Source organism: Salvelinus alpinus, chromosome 34 (assembly GCF_045679555.1).
Source record: "Salvelinus alpinus chromosome 34, SLU_Salpinus.1, whole genome shotgun sequence".
NCBI classification, from domain to species: Eukaryota; Metazoa; Chordata; class Actinopteri; order Salmoniformes; family Salmonidae; genus Salvelinus; species Salvelinus alpinus.
In genome coordinates, this window is record NC_092119.1 from 20,277,522 (window position 1) to 20,294,946 (window position 17,425).

General features: G+C 42.7%; 1 protein-coding gene across 1 annotated transcript; it reads right to left on the bottom strand.

Annotated features, from left to right (window-relative positions):
- Window positions 1-283: 283 nt before the first annotated feature.
- LOC139563894 (TNF receptor-associated factor 3-like) lies at window positions 284-17,250 on the bottom strand. Its single transcript, XM_071382889.1, has 11 exons — window positions 16,957-17,250; window positions 11,286-11,560; window positions 10,743-10,794; window positions 10,501-10,605; window positions 10,097-10,261; window positions 7,491-7,571; window positions 7,218-7,292; window positions 6,907-6,999; window positions 6,350-6,490; window positions 5,293-5,467; window positions 284-2,240 (listed from the first exon to the last, which is right to left on the bottom strand). Exons 2-11 carry the CDS (start codon window positions 11,555-11,557, stop codon window positions 1,669-1,671), a joined length of 1,731 nt encoding a protein of 576 aa, XP_071238990.1. The 5' UTR covers window positions 11,558-11,560; window positions 16,957-17,250; the 3' UTR covers window positions 284-1,668.
- Between the last annotated feature and the right edge of the window lie 175 nt (window positions 17,251-17,425).

A 17,425-nucleotide genomic window follows, 5' to 3' on the forward strand; every position in this document is an offset into this window, starting at 1 on the left:
TACTTAGGTCCATTGCTACCCAGGAAGCATAGGCCATCAACGACTCGTCTCTATTGCACTCTGTTCTGTCTTCTCAATCTCGTTCCATCCTATGCCTGATCTTTTGGTGTCTGCTTCAAGCTCCAGCCTCCAGGTGTTTCTCTGGTGCCTTCTTTTCTGTCTCCCTTGTGGGTTTCAGGATAGAGCTTGACTGGTGATGTAAGAGGGCTTTCAGAGGGTGTGGCCAATCCCTCCCCATCTTCTCCTTCTGATCTCCTCCACAGAAATCAAACATCAAAGCACATTCAAGTTTTGTTTAACAATTTTATTAATACAAATTCAAACATAACTTGTGCAAATAACATTCTCCACCAACCATCATGAAAACAAGTCACTGTCACTTTATGTCTCAGCTCAATCAACATGGTTGGAGTTTTAATGAGGCATTTTGTTTTCCCAACTGTTACAAAAAAAATATGATGCACAGCATCTGTTCTGAACATTACAAAACAATGTGTAAGTTACAAAAAGCAGTATAGAAGTAATTTACAGATCTTTATAGATCTTCAAAATGAAAGTCTTATTCTTAACTCCGCGAGACAGTGGCATTGCTGTCCCGGTGTGTATCCATTCCTTTGTGCTATCTTTGTCTGTGTCTGAAATGGCACCCGAATCCCTATATAGTGCACTACTTTTGTACAGCTCTGGCCAACAGTAGTGCACAATATAGGTAGCAGGATGCCATTTCAGATGCAGACCAGGTCCACTAAAACCAAATCTGAAATAAGAGACAGGCTGTAGCCTGCACACAAGACACACCCTACTGCTCACACAACACCTGTTAATAAAATCTTGTCAATCAACAACTTTCTCCAACACAATCACAAGACTAGAAACATACATACTGTACGTTACATTCTGTACTTTAACAATGTAATAATACAACCAAACTTCACCAGCAATGCAAACAACATACACAACCACATATTGCATTGTATCTCCTTATTCAACATGTCATGTGGGATTGTATCTTCTGGCTTTAATGTAGACATGTTTCATCAAAGTCAAGTAATGAGTTCTCAGAGATATTTGATATTACAGAAGATAGTTGTACCGTGCCCAACTATTTCCACACCTCGACTTGTGTTGGATGATGCACTGTCCCATGTTCTTCAAGGCAGAAATGATTAATGTCTACTGAAATATATTCACTATCTCCATTCTATATGATTTTTGGTTCTGGTAGATTGCTATACATACATACATACATACATACATACATACATACATACATACATACATACATACTGGGTTCATGTAGTTTGATGATGGTTGCATCCTGATAACTTGGGTTAGAATGATCCACTATCCATTGCCATTTATACCACTCCCTGCTGTGAGTAATATAGGCATTCTTTAGACTTTTTAACATTCAGCCTGGTTGAAAAAGAACCACTTCCTTCTCTCACCTATTTGGTGAGCAACACAGGCACCAAAGGCAACTGCTCTGAGGTCCACCCAGCTCTTTCTGCAGGCTTAGGCTGCACCTTGAGATCTGCAAAGAAACCTTACTCTTCTGACTTCTGTTCTTTTCTTGTTCTCCATCCTTCTTTCTGCTCTCTCCATTCCATCTTTTGCAATCTCTCTCACATAATCCAGATACATCTGCTGTTCTCTACAGACCAGGGGTCAAGGGTCAGGGAGGTCAGATGTGTCCACTGTGACCTTAATGAAGATGGTATCATCCTTGATGTAAGTACCGTTCTCCAGCACAGTCTGGGCCACGAACAGCGGGCAGCCCGAGGCTATGTTCATCTCTGCCGTGGGTCGTCTGAAGCTGCTGCTGTTGGGGTCTGGTTTGAAGGCATCCCCTAGGTGCTTCCTGGCTGGGCCCTGGTCCATCAGCATCAGAGTCACCTTCTGCTTAAAGGGCCAGAGCAGCAGGGCATCGTACTCGCCACGCATCACCACAAAGAACAGAGACAGGTGGGTTCCTTTCCCCATGCCGTCTCCGTTCAGGTAGACACGGGCACACATCTTGTAGCCAAAGTAGCCAGTGTAGAAAGGCTGGCTGTAGAGAGACAGGGTCTTTGACGCCACGGCTTCTTGTTTCCGCCGCTTGTAGTCACGGATCTTCCAGATGAGCGTCCCATTGAAGGAGGCCGTCTCTAGGACCTGGAAGCGCAGGTCCATGTCGGCCAAGCGGATCTCGTGGACACTCAGCATGTCGTCCTGACGGGAGAGCTGTGTCTCTAAAGAACCTGCAGAGAAACAATAGCAAGCCAATGGAATAAGAGTCCTGTATGTTTGTACCACTCTGGACTTCTCACTACCTACATTTTCCCAGACTTGTCAGGCCATAAAAGTACTGGTTTATATATACACTGCTCAAAAAAATAAAGGGAACACTTAAACAACACAATGTAACTCCAAGTCAATCACACTTCTGTGAAATCAAACTGTCCTGATTGACAATACATTTCACATGCTGTTGTGCAAATGGAATAGACAAAAGGTGGAAATTATAGGCAATTAGCAAGACACCCCCAATAAAGGAGTGGTTCTGCAGGTGGTGACCACAGACCACTTCTCAGTTCCTATGCTTCCTGGCTGATGTTTTGGTCACTTTTGAATGCTGGCGGTGCTTTCACTCTAGTGGTAGCATGAGACGGAGTCTACAACCCACACAAGTGGCTCAGGTAGTGCAGCTCATCCAGGATGGCACATCAATGCGAGCTGTGGCAAGAAGGTTTGCTGTGTCTGTCAGCGTAGTGTCCAGAGCATGGAGGCGCTACCAGGAGACAGGCCAGTACATCAGGAGACGTGGAGGAGGCCGTAGGAGGGCAATAACCCAGCAGCAGGACCGCTACCTCCGCCTTTGTGCAAGGAGGAGCACTGCCAGAGCCCTGCAAAATGACCTCCAGTAGGCCACAAATGTGCATGTGTCAGCATATGGTCTCACAAGGGGTCTGAGGATCTCATCTCGGTACCTAATGGCAGTCAGGCTACCTCTGGCGAGCACATGGAGGCCTGTGCGGCCCCACAAAGAAATGCCACCCCACACCATGACTGACCCACCTTTTGTCTATTCCATTTGCACAACAGCATGTGAAATTTATTGTCAATCAGTGTTGCTTCCTAAGTGGACAGTTTGATTTCACAGAAGTGTGATTGACTTGGAGTTACATTGTGTTGTTTAAGTGTTCCCTTTATTTTTTTGAGCAGTATACAGTGGGGAAAAAAGGTATTTAGTCAGCCACCAATTGTGCAAGTTCTCCCACTTAAAAAGATGAGAGAGGCCTGTAATTTTCATCATAGGTACACTTCAACTATGACAGACAAAATGAGAAAAAGAAATCCAGAAAGTCACATTGTAGGATTTTTAATGAATTTATTTGCAAATTATGGTGGAAAATAAGTATTTGGTCAATAACAAAAGTTTATCTCAATACTTTGTTATATACCCTTTGTTGGCAATGACAGAGGTCAAACGTTTTCTGTAAGTCTTCACAAGGTTTTCACACACTGTTGCTGGTATTTTGGCCCATTCCTCCATGCAGATATCCTCTAGAGCAGTGATGTTTTGGGGCTGTTGCTGGGCTGTTGCTGGGCAACACGGACTTTCAACTCCCTCCAAAGATTTTCTATGGGGTTGAGATCTGGAGACTGGCTAGGCCACTCCAGGACCTTGAAATGCTTCTTACGAAGCCACTCCTTCGTTGCCCGGGCGGTGTGTTTGGGATCATTGTCATGCTGAAAGACCCAGCCACGTTTCATCTTCAATGCCCTTGCTGATGGAAGGAGGTTTTCACTCAAAATCTCACGATACATGGCCCCATTCATTCTTTCCTTTACACGGATCAGTCGTCCTGGTCCCTTTGCAGAAAAACAGCCCCAAAGCATGATGTTTCCACCCCCATGCTTCACAGTAGGTATGGTGTTCTTTGGATGCAACTCAGCATTCTTTGTCCTCCAAACACGACGAGTTGAGTTTTTACCAAAAAGTTATATTTTGGTTTCATCTGACCATATGACATTCTCCCAATCTTCTTCTGGATCATCCAAATGCTCTCTAGCAAACTTCAGACGGGCCTGGACATGTACTGGCTTAAGCAGGGGGACACGTCTGGCACTGCAGGATTTGAGTCCCTGGCGGCGTAGTGTGTTACTGATGGTAGGCTTTGTTACTTTGGTCCCAGCTCTCTGCAGGTCATTCACTAGGTCCCCCCGTGTGGTTCTGGGATTTTTGCTCACCGTTCTTGTGATCATTTTGACCCCACGGGGTGAGATCTTGCGTGGAGTCCCAGATCGAGGGAGATTATCAGTGGTCTTGTATGTCTTCCATTTCCTAATAATTGCTCCCACAGTTGATTTCTTCAAACCAAGCTGCTTACCTATTGCAGATTCAGTCTTCCCAGCCTGGTGCAGGTCTACAATTTTGTTTCTGGTGTCCTTTGACAGCTCTTTGGTCTTGGCCATAGTGGAGTTTGGCGTGTGACTGTTTGAGGTTGTGGACAGGTGTCTTTTATACTGATAACAAGTTCAAACAGGTACCATTAATAAAGGTAACGAGTGGAGGACAGAGGAGCCTCTTAAAGAGGAAGTTACAGGTCTGTGAGAGCCAGAAATCTTGCTTGTTTGTAGGTGACCAAATACTTATTTTCCACCATAATTTGCAAATAAATTCATAAAAAATCCTACAATGTGATTTTCTGGAATTTTTCCCCCTCATTTTGTCTGTCATAGTTGAAGTGTACCTATGATGAAAATTACAGGCCTCTCTCATCTTTTTAAGTGGGAGAACTTGCACAATTGGTGGCTGACTAAATACTTTTTTGCCCCACTGCATATATATGTTTTTTAACCCCTTTTTCTCCCCAATTGGAATCGTGGAATCCAATTGGTAGTTACAGTCTTGTCTCATCGCTGCAACTCGTGTACGGTCTCGGGAGAGGCAAAGGTCGAGAGCCGTGCGTAATCCGAAACACGACCCAACCAAGCCGCACTGCTTCTTGACATAATGCCCACTTAACCCGGAAGCCAGCCGCACCAATGTGTCGGAGGAAACACCTTACACCTGGCGACTGTGTCAGCGTGCACTGCGCCCGGCCCACCACAGGAGTCGCTAATGCGCGATGGGACAAGTGAAGCGACAGTGAAGTAGCAAAGAATAACAGAATTCCCAAGACAAGTGTTGAGAGAGACAGAGACACAGAGGGAGAGACTAGAGAGCGAGACAGAGAGAGCTAGACAAAGGAAGACAGAGAGAGAGTGAGACAGAAAGAGAGTGAGAGAGCATTCAGGGTAACTCACCTAGTGTGTGTGTGGCTGGGATGGCCCCGCCCCTTCCTCCCTCTAGCGATGCAACCCTGGAACGAATGCTCTCCACGGTGGCTCGTAGTGTTTCCACCTCCTCTCGGATGGTCCTCAGAGACCTCAGCTCCAGCTCCATCTCCAAAAGCTTCTCAGAGTGGGAACTCATCAAGTTCTACATGGAGAAAACGTCCACAAACACACACATACAGTTACACACACTTCATGTAGCCTAGGCGGTAGGTAGCCTAGCGGTTAAGAGCATTGGGCCAGTAAGCTGAAAGAGTGTTGGGCTGACTAGCTGAAAAATCTGTCGATGTGCCCTTGAGCAAGGCACATAACCCTAATTGCTCCTGTAAGTCGCTCTGGATAAGAGCGTCTGCTAAATGACTTCTAATGTAAGTTCCATACATGACAGGACTTTACCTCCAACTGAGAAATCAGTAAATGGGACTGTGGAACAAGACAAGTATTATTATATATGTCAAAGACTAGTATTACAGAGGTTTTATAATGTTAGTGTACAAAACATAAGAAACACATGTTCTTTCCATGACAAACTGACCAGGTGAATCCAGGTGAACACTATGATCCCTTATTGATGTCACTTGTTAAGTACACTTCAATCAGTGTAGATGAAGGGGTCGGAAACAGTTTAATAAAGAAGGACTCACCTGGTCACAGTTAAGACATGGATTGTGCATGTGTGCCATTCAGAGGGTGAATGGAGAGAACAAAAGATTGAAGTGACTTTGAACGGGGTATGGTGGTAAGTGCCAGACGCACCGGTTTGACTATATCGAGAACAGCAACGCTGCTGAGTTTTTCACATTCAACAGTTTCCCGTGTGCATCAAGAATGGTCAACCACCCAAAGGACATCCAGCCAACTTGACAACTGTGGGAAGCATTGGAGTCAACATGGGTCAGCATCCCTGTGGAACGCTTTTGACACCTTGTAGAGTCCATGCCCCGACAAATTGAGGCTGTTCTGAGGGCAAAGGGGGGTGCAACTCACATGTTTTGTACACTCAGTGTACTTCGACCTTTTCATTTACCTGCATGGTAGTGAGCTTCTGCTCCAGCTGTCTGTTATTCTCCCTCATCTCCTCGTACTGAGACTCTGTTTCAGACAGGCGGCTGCTTAGGCCTGGCAGAACCTTGTACCGCTCCAGAAGTTCTCCTTTAACATCCTCCATCTAGATGGGTGGGAAACATTCTGTCTTATTACTGCTTTCATTACCCTGAACTACGTAACCATTCAGCCCTGTGATTAGTTGGTTGTTAACAAGTTAGTTGTGGTTGAATATTCAGTTTAATTTCTCCCAATATATTATTTTTGGGTACTTGTCAAAATAAATTTTGTTAGAATGTATGTGTTATTAGTAACATGTAAGAGCATATACTCAAATTTGTGATTAGATCATGAGTCAAAACAAGTATGACAGGAATTGCGGATACAAGGCAACATATTTATACACTGTATGCCTTGCATATGGATTGAAATAGAAGTTGGTCATGAGGCTGGTGAATTTTCATTATGTTGACTTTATACATTTTTCCTTTAATGGTACACAGGGCACATTGTTCTAAAGAACAAAGTAGAGTTGATTACCTTGGCCTCCAGCGTAGTGTTCCTGGTTGCCATCAGCCGCAGGTGTTCAGAGGCAAAGCTAGATTCATGATCCCTCATGTCTTGATTGAGACCCTACAGAGGAATATCAGGGAAAATATCATATCAGTAACATATCAGCTTAAAACTACTGTATGTTCTCTTAAATGAGTTGTAGTTCAGTGGGACAATAGCCAGACAACAGAGTAGAAGAGACATCATGAGGAGTTCATAGTGGCCATGATATTACAACTTATATTAAGCATATTATTATTAATACCACTTTTAACAATGATAGTAACATGAAGACTGACCTTGAAATTGCATCCAAAGCGGATAAAGGAGCAGGTGACATGAGCCTTGGGGCACTCATGTTGATGACTTGTCAGCTGAGAGTAGAAACACATTTAGGTTCAATCATGTCCTTCTATACAAAGCATTTGCATTACAATGTGGTCTCATTGAAATGGGTAACAGTATCACAACAACTAAAACTATGTTAATCCATCTGATGATAAGAGAAAAGATGTCCATACTGCCTTGCATGAATACATTTTATCCTACAAACATTAAAATACACTCCTTACCTCGCTCCGTAAGATGGAGGGAAAAGTACAATGATTGGGGCAGGCCACCGGAAATGAAGGACAAACGGTTTCTTTGTGTTTCTGAAAAATTTAAATAAGAATAAGAAATAAAAGTAACAAATAATTAAAGAGCAGCAGTAAAATAACAATAGCGAGACTATATACAGGGGGTACCGGTATAGAGTCCATGTGCAGGGGCACCGGTTAGTCGAGGTAATATGTACATGTAGTTAAAATTATTAAAGTGACTATGCATAGATGATAAACAGAGAGTAGCAGCAGTGTAAAAGGGGGTGGGGGGGGCAATGCAAATAGTCTGGGTTGCCATTTGATAAGATGTTCAGGAGTCTCATGGCTTGGGAGTAAAAGCTGTTTAGAAGCCTCTTGGACCGAGACTTGGTGCTCCGGTACCGCTTGCCATGTGGTAGCAGATATTCAGTGTTGTTGTAGTCACTGCTTAAAAGGCAATTCCACAACTTTTTAACCTAATTTCTTTATCTCCAGCACAACACCAGTGTCTACATACAGTGGTGCAAAAAATTATTTAGTCAGCCACCAATTGTGCAAGTTCTGAGAGAGGCCTGTAATTTTCATCATAGGTACACTTCAACTATGACAGACAAAATGAGAAAAGAAAATCCAGAAAATCACATTGTAGGATTTTTTATGAATTTATTTGCAAATTATGGTGGAAAATAAATATTTGGTCACCTACAAACAAGCAAGATTTCTGGCTCTCACAGACCTGTAACTTCTTCTTTAAGAGGCTCCTCTGTCCTCCACTCGTTACCTGTATTAATGGCACCTGTTTGAACTTGTTATCAGTATAAAAGACACCTGTCCACAACCTCAAACAGTCACACGCCAAACTCCACTATGGCCAAGACCAAAGAGCTGTCAAAATTGTAGACCTGCACCAGGCTGGGAAGACTGAATCTGCAATAGGTAAGCAGCTTGGCTTGAAGAAATCAACTATGGGAGCAAATATTAGGAAATGGAAGACATACAAGACCACTGATAATCTCCCTCAATCTGGGGCTCCACGCAAGATCTCACCCCGTGGGGTCAAAATGATCACAAGAACGGTGAGCAAAAATCCCAGAACCACACGGGGGGACCTAGTGAATGACCTGCAGAGAGCTGGGACCAAAGTAACAAAGCCTACCATCAGTAACACACTACGCCGCCAGGGACTCAAATCCTGCAGTGCCAGACGTGTCCCCCTGCTTAAGCCAGTACATGTCCAGGCCCGTCTGAAGTTTGTTAGAGAGCATTTGGATGATCCAGAAGAAGATTGGGAGAATGTCATATGGTCAGATGAAACCAAAATATAACTTTTTTGGTAAAAACTCAACTCGTCATGTTAAGAGGACAAAGAATGCTGAGTTGCATCCAAAGAACACCATACCTACTGTGAAGCATGTGGGTGGAAACATCATGCTTTGGGGCTGTTTTTCTGCAAAGGGACCAGGACGACTGATCCGTGTAAAGGAAAGAATGAATGGGGCCATGTATCGTGAGATTTTGAGTGAAAACTTCCTTCTATCAGCAAGGGCATTGAAGATGAAACGTGGCTGGGTCTTTCAGCATGACAATGATCCCAAACACACCGCCCGGGCAACGAAGGAGTGTCTTCGTAAGAAGCATTTCAAGGTCCTGGAGTGGCCTAGCCAGTCTCCAGATCTCAACCCCATAGAAAATCTTTGGAGGGAGTTGAAAGTCCGTGTTGCCCAGCAACAGCCCCAAAACATTACTGCTCTAGAGGAGATCTGCATGGAGGAATGGGCCAAAATACCAGCAACAGTGTGTGAAAACCTTGTGAAGACTTACAGAAAACGTTTGACCTCTGTCATTGCCAACAAAGGGTATATAACAAAGTATTGAGATAAACTTTTGTTATTGACCAAATACTTATTTTCCACCATAATTTGCAAATAAATTCATTAAAAATCCTACAATGTGATTTTCTGGATTTTTTTCCCTCAGTTTGTCTGTCATAGTTGAAGTGTCCCTATGATGAAAATTACAGGCCTCTCTCATCTTTTTAAGTGGGAGAACTTGCACAATTGGTGGCTGACTAAATACCTTTTTGCCCCACTGTATGTGAAAACATTACATTTCTACGTTTTGTATAAAAAAATATAAACTAAACAAAGTTAGACCTGATGACATCATCAAAAGTTTAAACAATTTAAAAACAGTAATTTTCAAATGTCCTGGCTGGAAGAAGGTTCAGTGAATGGGGAGGTGCAGCGTGAGGTAATACAGTAGGGGGAGTGCAAGTGCTTCTCAAATGTAATGTTAAATGCGTTCTCCACACTCTCATCTTCACAAGAACGTACTCAAGAGAACGTCGTGGGAGAATGCACTCGGAGCTTGGGAGTGTGGAGCATGGTAGTATGCATATTGAGAAACATCCTATGAGATTCGCGGGGACACACCGGTATGGTGCTGGAGAAAATTAATATATGGTTGAAAAGTGTCAATTGCCCTTTAAGGTGGACTAAAATATGTGCCAGTACTAATTTTGGGTGCCGGTCACAATATTCTCTAAGAGGTAAAGGTTCGGTGAGCACTGGCCCAACTCAAGTAGTTGTTCTAGTTACCTGTAATTCAGTCATGGCCATCTTGTGCATGCAGAATTCACAGGTGGTCTCTCTATGTTTACATTTCCAACTCAAGTGCTCAGGAATGTCTTTGCGCATCATCTTCTCTTTGCACTTTCCTAAAGGGCATGGCACCTCAAAATACGGACACACATTCAAATGATCCTGGGAAAAAAGGAGGAAAAGCAATCATAAGGATTTGGGTAAAGAAAATGTAGCCTATTATGAAGTGCTATAAATAAGATTGCATTTGGGTTGTAGTCATTACAGTTTCAACAGGAAACGTTCAACCAATGTGACTGAAATCAACGAGAATTGTAGATAAACACTTTTCTAGAGTTTGAATAATGACTGTGCGTAACAATGGGACTTTTTCCATTTCCCTCAGTCAGTCAGACACTTACCATGACCTGATGTAGACTCATCTGCTCCTTACAGCCATTCTTCTCACTCCTGCAGTACACTCTCAGAGCCATGATCTCTCTATGGCAGCACACATCACGGAAGATCTGACAGAAAACACAACGGCTACTGTGAGGAGACACGTTGTGATTATGTACGAGGCCATTTAGAAAGGGTATAGGGCTGTTTAGCATGGGTATCATAAGGATGATGACAGTGATGCAAATCATTCACATAGTCTTACCTTGTCTTTGAAAAGCGGCTCCATATCTGCTGGACATACTGGATTTGGTTTGCTGTAAAGACGACAAGACATTTAGGTACATTACTACGATGATGATTAACGCGGAGTGAGAAATCTATCATTATAAACTGGGTGGTTCGAGCCCTGAATGCTGCTTGGCTGACAGCCGTATACCACGGGTATGACAAAACATGTATTTTTACTGTTCTAATTAAGTTGGTAACCAGTTTATAATAAAGAACAGCCCTTAGCCGTGGTATATTATCCAAATACCACACCCCCTTGGGGTGCTTAATTAACTAATGTCCAATCAAATCCTCCTTTTAGCAACATGGGGCCAATGACATCATTATTTCTCAATCATAATCATCACACGATCACTAAACAATTATGACAACCCCATTACCAGAAGACAGCTGACATATCAAACACACTGACAAGAAGACGTTCGTCATTTCCCAACTATCATTTCCTAAAAAAAAAACATACCCCTTCACTCTCACACTCATCATGAAACTGAAATCTCTTGTCCTCAGTCCTCACCTTAGCTGCTCGGAGATGCAGGTTTCACAGAAGCGGTGTCCACACTCTGTCTGCCTGGGGTTGCAGAGCACTAGCCTGCAGGCCTCACAGCAGTATTTGGGCTCTGGGGTGGCTATGAAGTGGTCCCAGAAGCCCCCGTGCTGGGGTAAGAAGCCTGCCTCGGGGTCGCTGGGCCAGGGGCGCTGGGCCAGAGAGAGAGCAGCCAGGGAGGGAGAGCGATGCTGGAGGGGGATCTGCAGCTCCCGCACGTCCGCATTCCGCCCTGCTGACATGACCTGGGGAGGACACACACACACACACACACACACACACACACACACACACACACACACACACACACACACACACACACACACACACACACACACACACACACACACACACAGAGAAAGACAGGAGGGAGGAGATGTTTAATAAAAATGCACCCGACAGTTACAACATACAGGACAAACACGCATTTCATAAAAAAGGAGTATACAATCGTCTTATGTTACATGGTCTTGGAGTGGGACAATGGTGTTTGAGCTGAGGATGTGTGTGTGTGTGTTAATGCTGAGCATTCATTGACACATCAACAGCCCTGACTCTCAGGCCAAACCTTGGGAAACCCCTTCATAACAGACATAGTTAACTGGGGCTAATGTTATCTCTGCTCTGACTCGGGGGGGGGGGCAGTGCACAAGCAGGAAGGCCCGGATGGGACTGGAATAGAGCATATCCAAAAGTAGATGGAGTAGAGCTGGGAGGATAAAGTGAAAGTTATCAACACCAACCATACCGATCACTTACCGCAGGCATTTTGCTGAGATGGTTTACTACGATAAGTAGCCTATACTAGATAAATGTGAAGTTTGAAATGAAATAAGTTTACTAATATGGGTGACTGTTAAAGGGACTGTTGATGGCTACAATCAAACTATAGTAGAAGTAGTAGCTCAAAAGGATAAAAAACAACTGCGGTTTTGCACATTGTTATATACGTATCATCCTATGTATTTATCCTTATTGCATCAATTCAGGCAATTTATCGCAATACGGCTTTTGTCCATATGGCCCAGCTCTAATGGAGGACAGGACAGCTTAATCTAGACTGACACAAGCCTTTATTATAGACTTGCCAACACATTATTCATTTTCCGAGGGCAAGCAACAGGAGGGCAAGCAATCTAGGCTTGAACACCCAACCCAAATTACAGCATACACCATCCTAAAAGACAGCATCATCCACTGAACATCCAACCTCAAACTGATCAAAACATATGTAAGGTTCTACTAAATATTTAGCTGGTCTTCCATCATTGTCCTTTTGCCTTTTGGTAGGCCGTCATTGTCAATAAGAATTTGTTCTTAATTGACTTGCTTAGCTAAATAAAGGCTACATTTTAAAAAACTAAATAAATGTGGAACATTCTTCCAACATGTGGAACATTCTTCCAACAGTGCCTTCAGAAAGTATTCAGACCCCTTTTCCCCATATTTTGTTATGTTACAGCCTTATTCTAAAATGGATTAAATACATTATTTTCCTCATCCATCTACACACAATACCCCATAATGACAAAGCGAAAACAGTTTTTTATTTTTTATTTGTGCAAATGTATTAAAACTAAAAAACAGAAACAACTTATTTATATAAGTATTCAGACCCTTTATTATAAGAATCAAAATTGAGTTCAGGTGCATTCTGTTTCCAATGATCATCCTTGAGATGTTTCTGCAACTTAATTGGAGTCCACCTGTGGTAAATTCAATGGAATGGACATGATTTGGAAAGGCACACGCCTGTCTATATAAGGTCCCACAGTTGACAGAGCATGTCAGAGCAAAAACCAAGACATGAGCTCAGAGACAGGATTGTGTCGAGGCACAGATCTGGGGAAGGGTACCAAAACATTTCTGTAGCATTGAAGGTCCCCAAGAACACAGTGGCCTCCATCATTCTTAAATGGAAGAAGTTTGGAACCACCAAGACTCTTCCTAGAGCTGGCCGCCCAGTCAAACTGAGAAATCGGGGGAGAAGGGCCTTGGTCAAAGAGGTGACCAAGAACCCGATGGTCACTCTGATAGAGCTCCAGAGTTTCTCTGTGGAGATGAGAGAACCTTCCAGAAGGACAACCATCTTTGCAGCACTCCACCAATCAGGCCTTTATGGTAGTGGCCAGACAGAAGCCATTCCTCATTAAAAAGGCACATGACAGCCCACTTGGAGTTGCCAAAAGGCATCCAAAGACTCTCAGACCATGACAAACAAGGTTCTCTGGTCTGATGAAACCAAGATTTAACTCTTTGGCCTGAATGCCAAGGGTCATTTCTGGAGGAAACCTGGCACCATCCCTACAGAGAAGCATGGTGGTGGCAGTATCATGCTGAGGGTATGTTTTTCAGCAACAGGTACTGGGAGACTAGTCAGGATCGAGGGAAAGATGAACGGAGCTACGTACAAAGAGATCCTTCATGAAAACCTGCTCCAGAGCGCTCAGAACCTCACACTGGGGCGAAGGTTCATCTTCCAACAGGACAACGACCCTAAGCACACAGCCAAGACAACACAGGAGTGGCTTCGGGACAAGTGTCCGAATGTCCTTGAGTGGCCCAGCCAGAACACGGAATTGAACCCGATCGAACATCTCTAGAAAAACCTGAAACCTGTGCAGCGACGCTCCGCATCCAACCTGACAGAGCTTGAGAGGATCTGCAGAGAAGAATGGGGGAAACTCCCCCAATACAGGTGTGCCAAGCTTGTAGCATCATACCCAAGAAGACGAGGCTGTAATCTCTGCCAAAGAAGCCTAAACAAAGTACTGAGTAAATGGTCTGAATACTTAAGTAAATGTGATATTTCCATTTGTATACATTTTCAAACATAAAAAAAAAAAAAAAAAACTGTCTTTGCTTTGTCATTATGGGGTATTGTGTGTAGATTGATGAGGGGGGAAAACGATTTAATCCATTTTAGAATAAGACTGTAACAACATGTGGAAAAAGTAAAGGGGTCTGAACACATTCCGAATGCACTGTATGTGGAACATTCTTCCATCATGCATGTGTATTGTTCTAAGGAAGGTTTCCATGAAGCTAGAGATGAACTCGGACCTAATGACTGAACCTTCAGCTCTACATCCTGTCTCACATGGTTCAACTGGCTCATTCATACAAATGAAACAATTCAGATTCACACTAGTTAGGATATCAAGACTGGCCACTTCTACAGTTCTGCCTTCATTATTCCCTCAACGTTGAAAGTACATCAGCCCATCATCACTGGATGAGCAAGTGGATTAGGCCTAGGCTATTGGCTGACCAGTTCCTGTGGTTCTCAGGGGACTTCCTGGGATAGTGAAGGAGCTTTTCCACATGCTGCTTTACCACTGTCTATCATCACTGACTGACTGACTGACTGACTGACTGACTGACTGACTGACTGACTGACTGACTGACTGCACACACACACACACACACACACACACACACACACACACACACACACACACACACACACACACACACACACACACACACACACACACACACACACACACACACACACACACACACACACACACACACACACACACACACACACACAGGTGTAGGCCTACACAAACCCTAGACCCAGCTGAATCGAAGCTGCCAGCAAAAGTTTGAAATGTAGATTGGCTAGGCTAGATATCTAATTCAAAGCATATAGTAGAGTTGAGATCGTCTTGGGTACATTTGGGCCGGGAATGAGATTAATCAGGTCTCTCTTCCTCTACGGGAAATTGGTTTGATGAAACGCAGAGCATTATGTATAAAAGGGTATTTCCCCTGTTAAATACACTCACTGATTTACATGGAGAATGAACAAGATCTTTTGAGAAATAGGCCCAATATTCTCGTCTTTAAACCTGGTCATATGCTTGATGTTGACAGGTCAAATTGTATCTAAGAGTGACTGGATAGAGAAAAGTAGAGGGAAATCTGTTACATGTTATAGCTTCTCAGGTGCGATCATCTTCAAATCAAATCAAATGTTATTAGTCACATGCGCCGAATACAACAGGTGTAGTAGACCTTACAGTGAAATGCTTACTTACAGGCCCTTAACCAACAATGCAGTTGAAAAAATATGGATAATTAAAGAGCAGCAGTAAAATAACAATAGCGAGACTATATACATGGGGTACCGGTACAGAGTCAATGTGTGGGGGCACAGATTAGTCGAGGTAATATGTACATGTAGGTAGAGTATTTAAAGTGACTATGCATAGATGATAACAATAGAGAGTAGCAGCGGTGTAAAAGGGGGGGCAATGCAAATAGTCTGGGTAGCCATTTGATTAGGTGTTCAGGAGTCTTATGGCTTGGGGGTAGAAGCTGTTTAGAAGCCTTATATGGCCATGCAATGCACCAGCTATCTATTCTACACAGACATTATTGGTACAGAGGTCAGTTTCTCCACTCCAATCATACAGATGTAACCAAGTCTTGAATGCTGCTAGAGTATCATGACATCACAAAAAAAAAAGTAACATGTAGGGGAATTCTATGACTGACCTGTCATTGTACATGGGCAATTCCACAGTAACGGAATTACGCTGAGACTCACTTTTTTTACTTTAAAATGTATGAAAAACAAAAACTATTGATTTCAATGTTTAACAAACAATACAAGTCTATGCACAATGGCTACTTTGAACAACTTACATAGTAAATAAATCAGTTAGTGGAAAAACTGTGCAGATGCAAAGTTTGGTAACATAATTACTGTAAAATCTCCCTCAGTTTTATTCTGTTACAAAACTTTGTATCTGCACAGTTCTTCCTGTAAATGTGTTTTTGTAAACTACTATTTCCACTGAAAAATTTTCACTGTAATTTGAAGTCAATGTTTTTGGCTTGGTATACATTTTGAAATGAAAAATTTGAGTCTCCGCAGAATTCCGTTACATGGAATTGCCCACGTGTAATTCTATAGCCTGCCTATAACCTGAAAGCAATAGAACATGTTTCAACTGTGTGAACAGACATCAAAACAGCTGAATCTTCCCGAGAAAAGAGAATCATGCTTATCACAGTGATCTTAGATCTGGTCAATCAAAAATGAAACAGATTCCGTTAAAGAATATTTTCAATGTTTCATATGCATACAGGCATACTGTTTGGCATGATTCAAAGGCATTATTGACATATGTTAAGCATATAATTTGAATTTAAATAAATGTATTTTGCAACCAATATTCACCCAATAGGCCAATACACTGTGTACCTTGTGTAAGCCTGTTCACCATACTCAAATAATAATTTATGCAAATTACTTTGCATGCACTGACTAGACAACTAATTTGTCATAACTGCAATGAATGTATTACACATGCATTGGCGTAATACTGAATATATTATAATACAATGAGACATGTCAAGGTGATTATATAGAATAATACATTTTTAGAATATGCTATTATTGGAATATTTTCACAATTGTTTAGATGGCTAAGTCTCGCAGGCAATTCAGTACACCGAAATTGATATTTGAAATTACCTCATACCCCAATTCGAAGCCTCCCTAGCTCCCCGCTTTGGTACACCACTGTATGGCTACTGTTTTTACAAACATAGCTACATGCTATGTTCCCACATTGTAACATAGACGATATTATTGTTAACTTTCCTAGCTAGCAACAATACTTACATGAATCAGATCTGTAACGTTGGCCAATGCAACGTCGTTTTTCAGGAGCTACAATGTTATAAATGGAGCTTCGGTGAATGGCACGTTCATGAACGCGAACACCACAATGTAACCGCTTACAATGAAAACGACCGAACTCCACCGTTTTTAAAATAGACAGCTAGAGTATTTTTATCGGAGCTGACATCGTAAAAACAATATTAAAGTAAATGTTTTTTTTTAAATCGAGATGGGAACATAGCAAAATGGAGCCGCCGCTTATTCTTCTGGCTGTTGATGTCTCAGTTGGAAAGCCCCCCTTCGGTATTTCTTCCCCAGGAAATCCCCGTCATGAAGAAAAAAATTGTAGTCAGCCAGTGACAGGCAATTATGTTTTGTATCGGATTTCCGCTAGATGGCAGTGTCATCAACATCAAGTGTGAACTGTACTACGGGAATTGCTGTAAGATACAGAAATGTGCAATGGTCT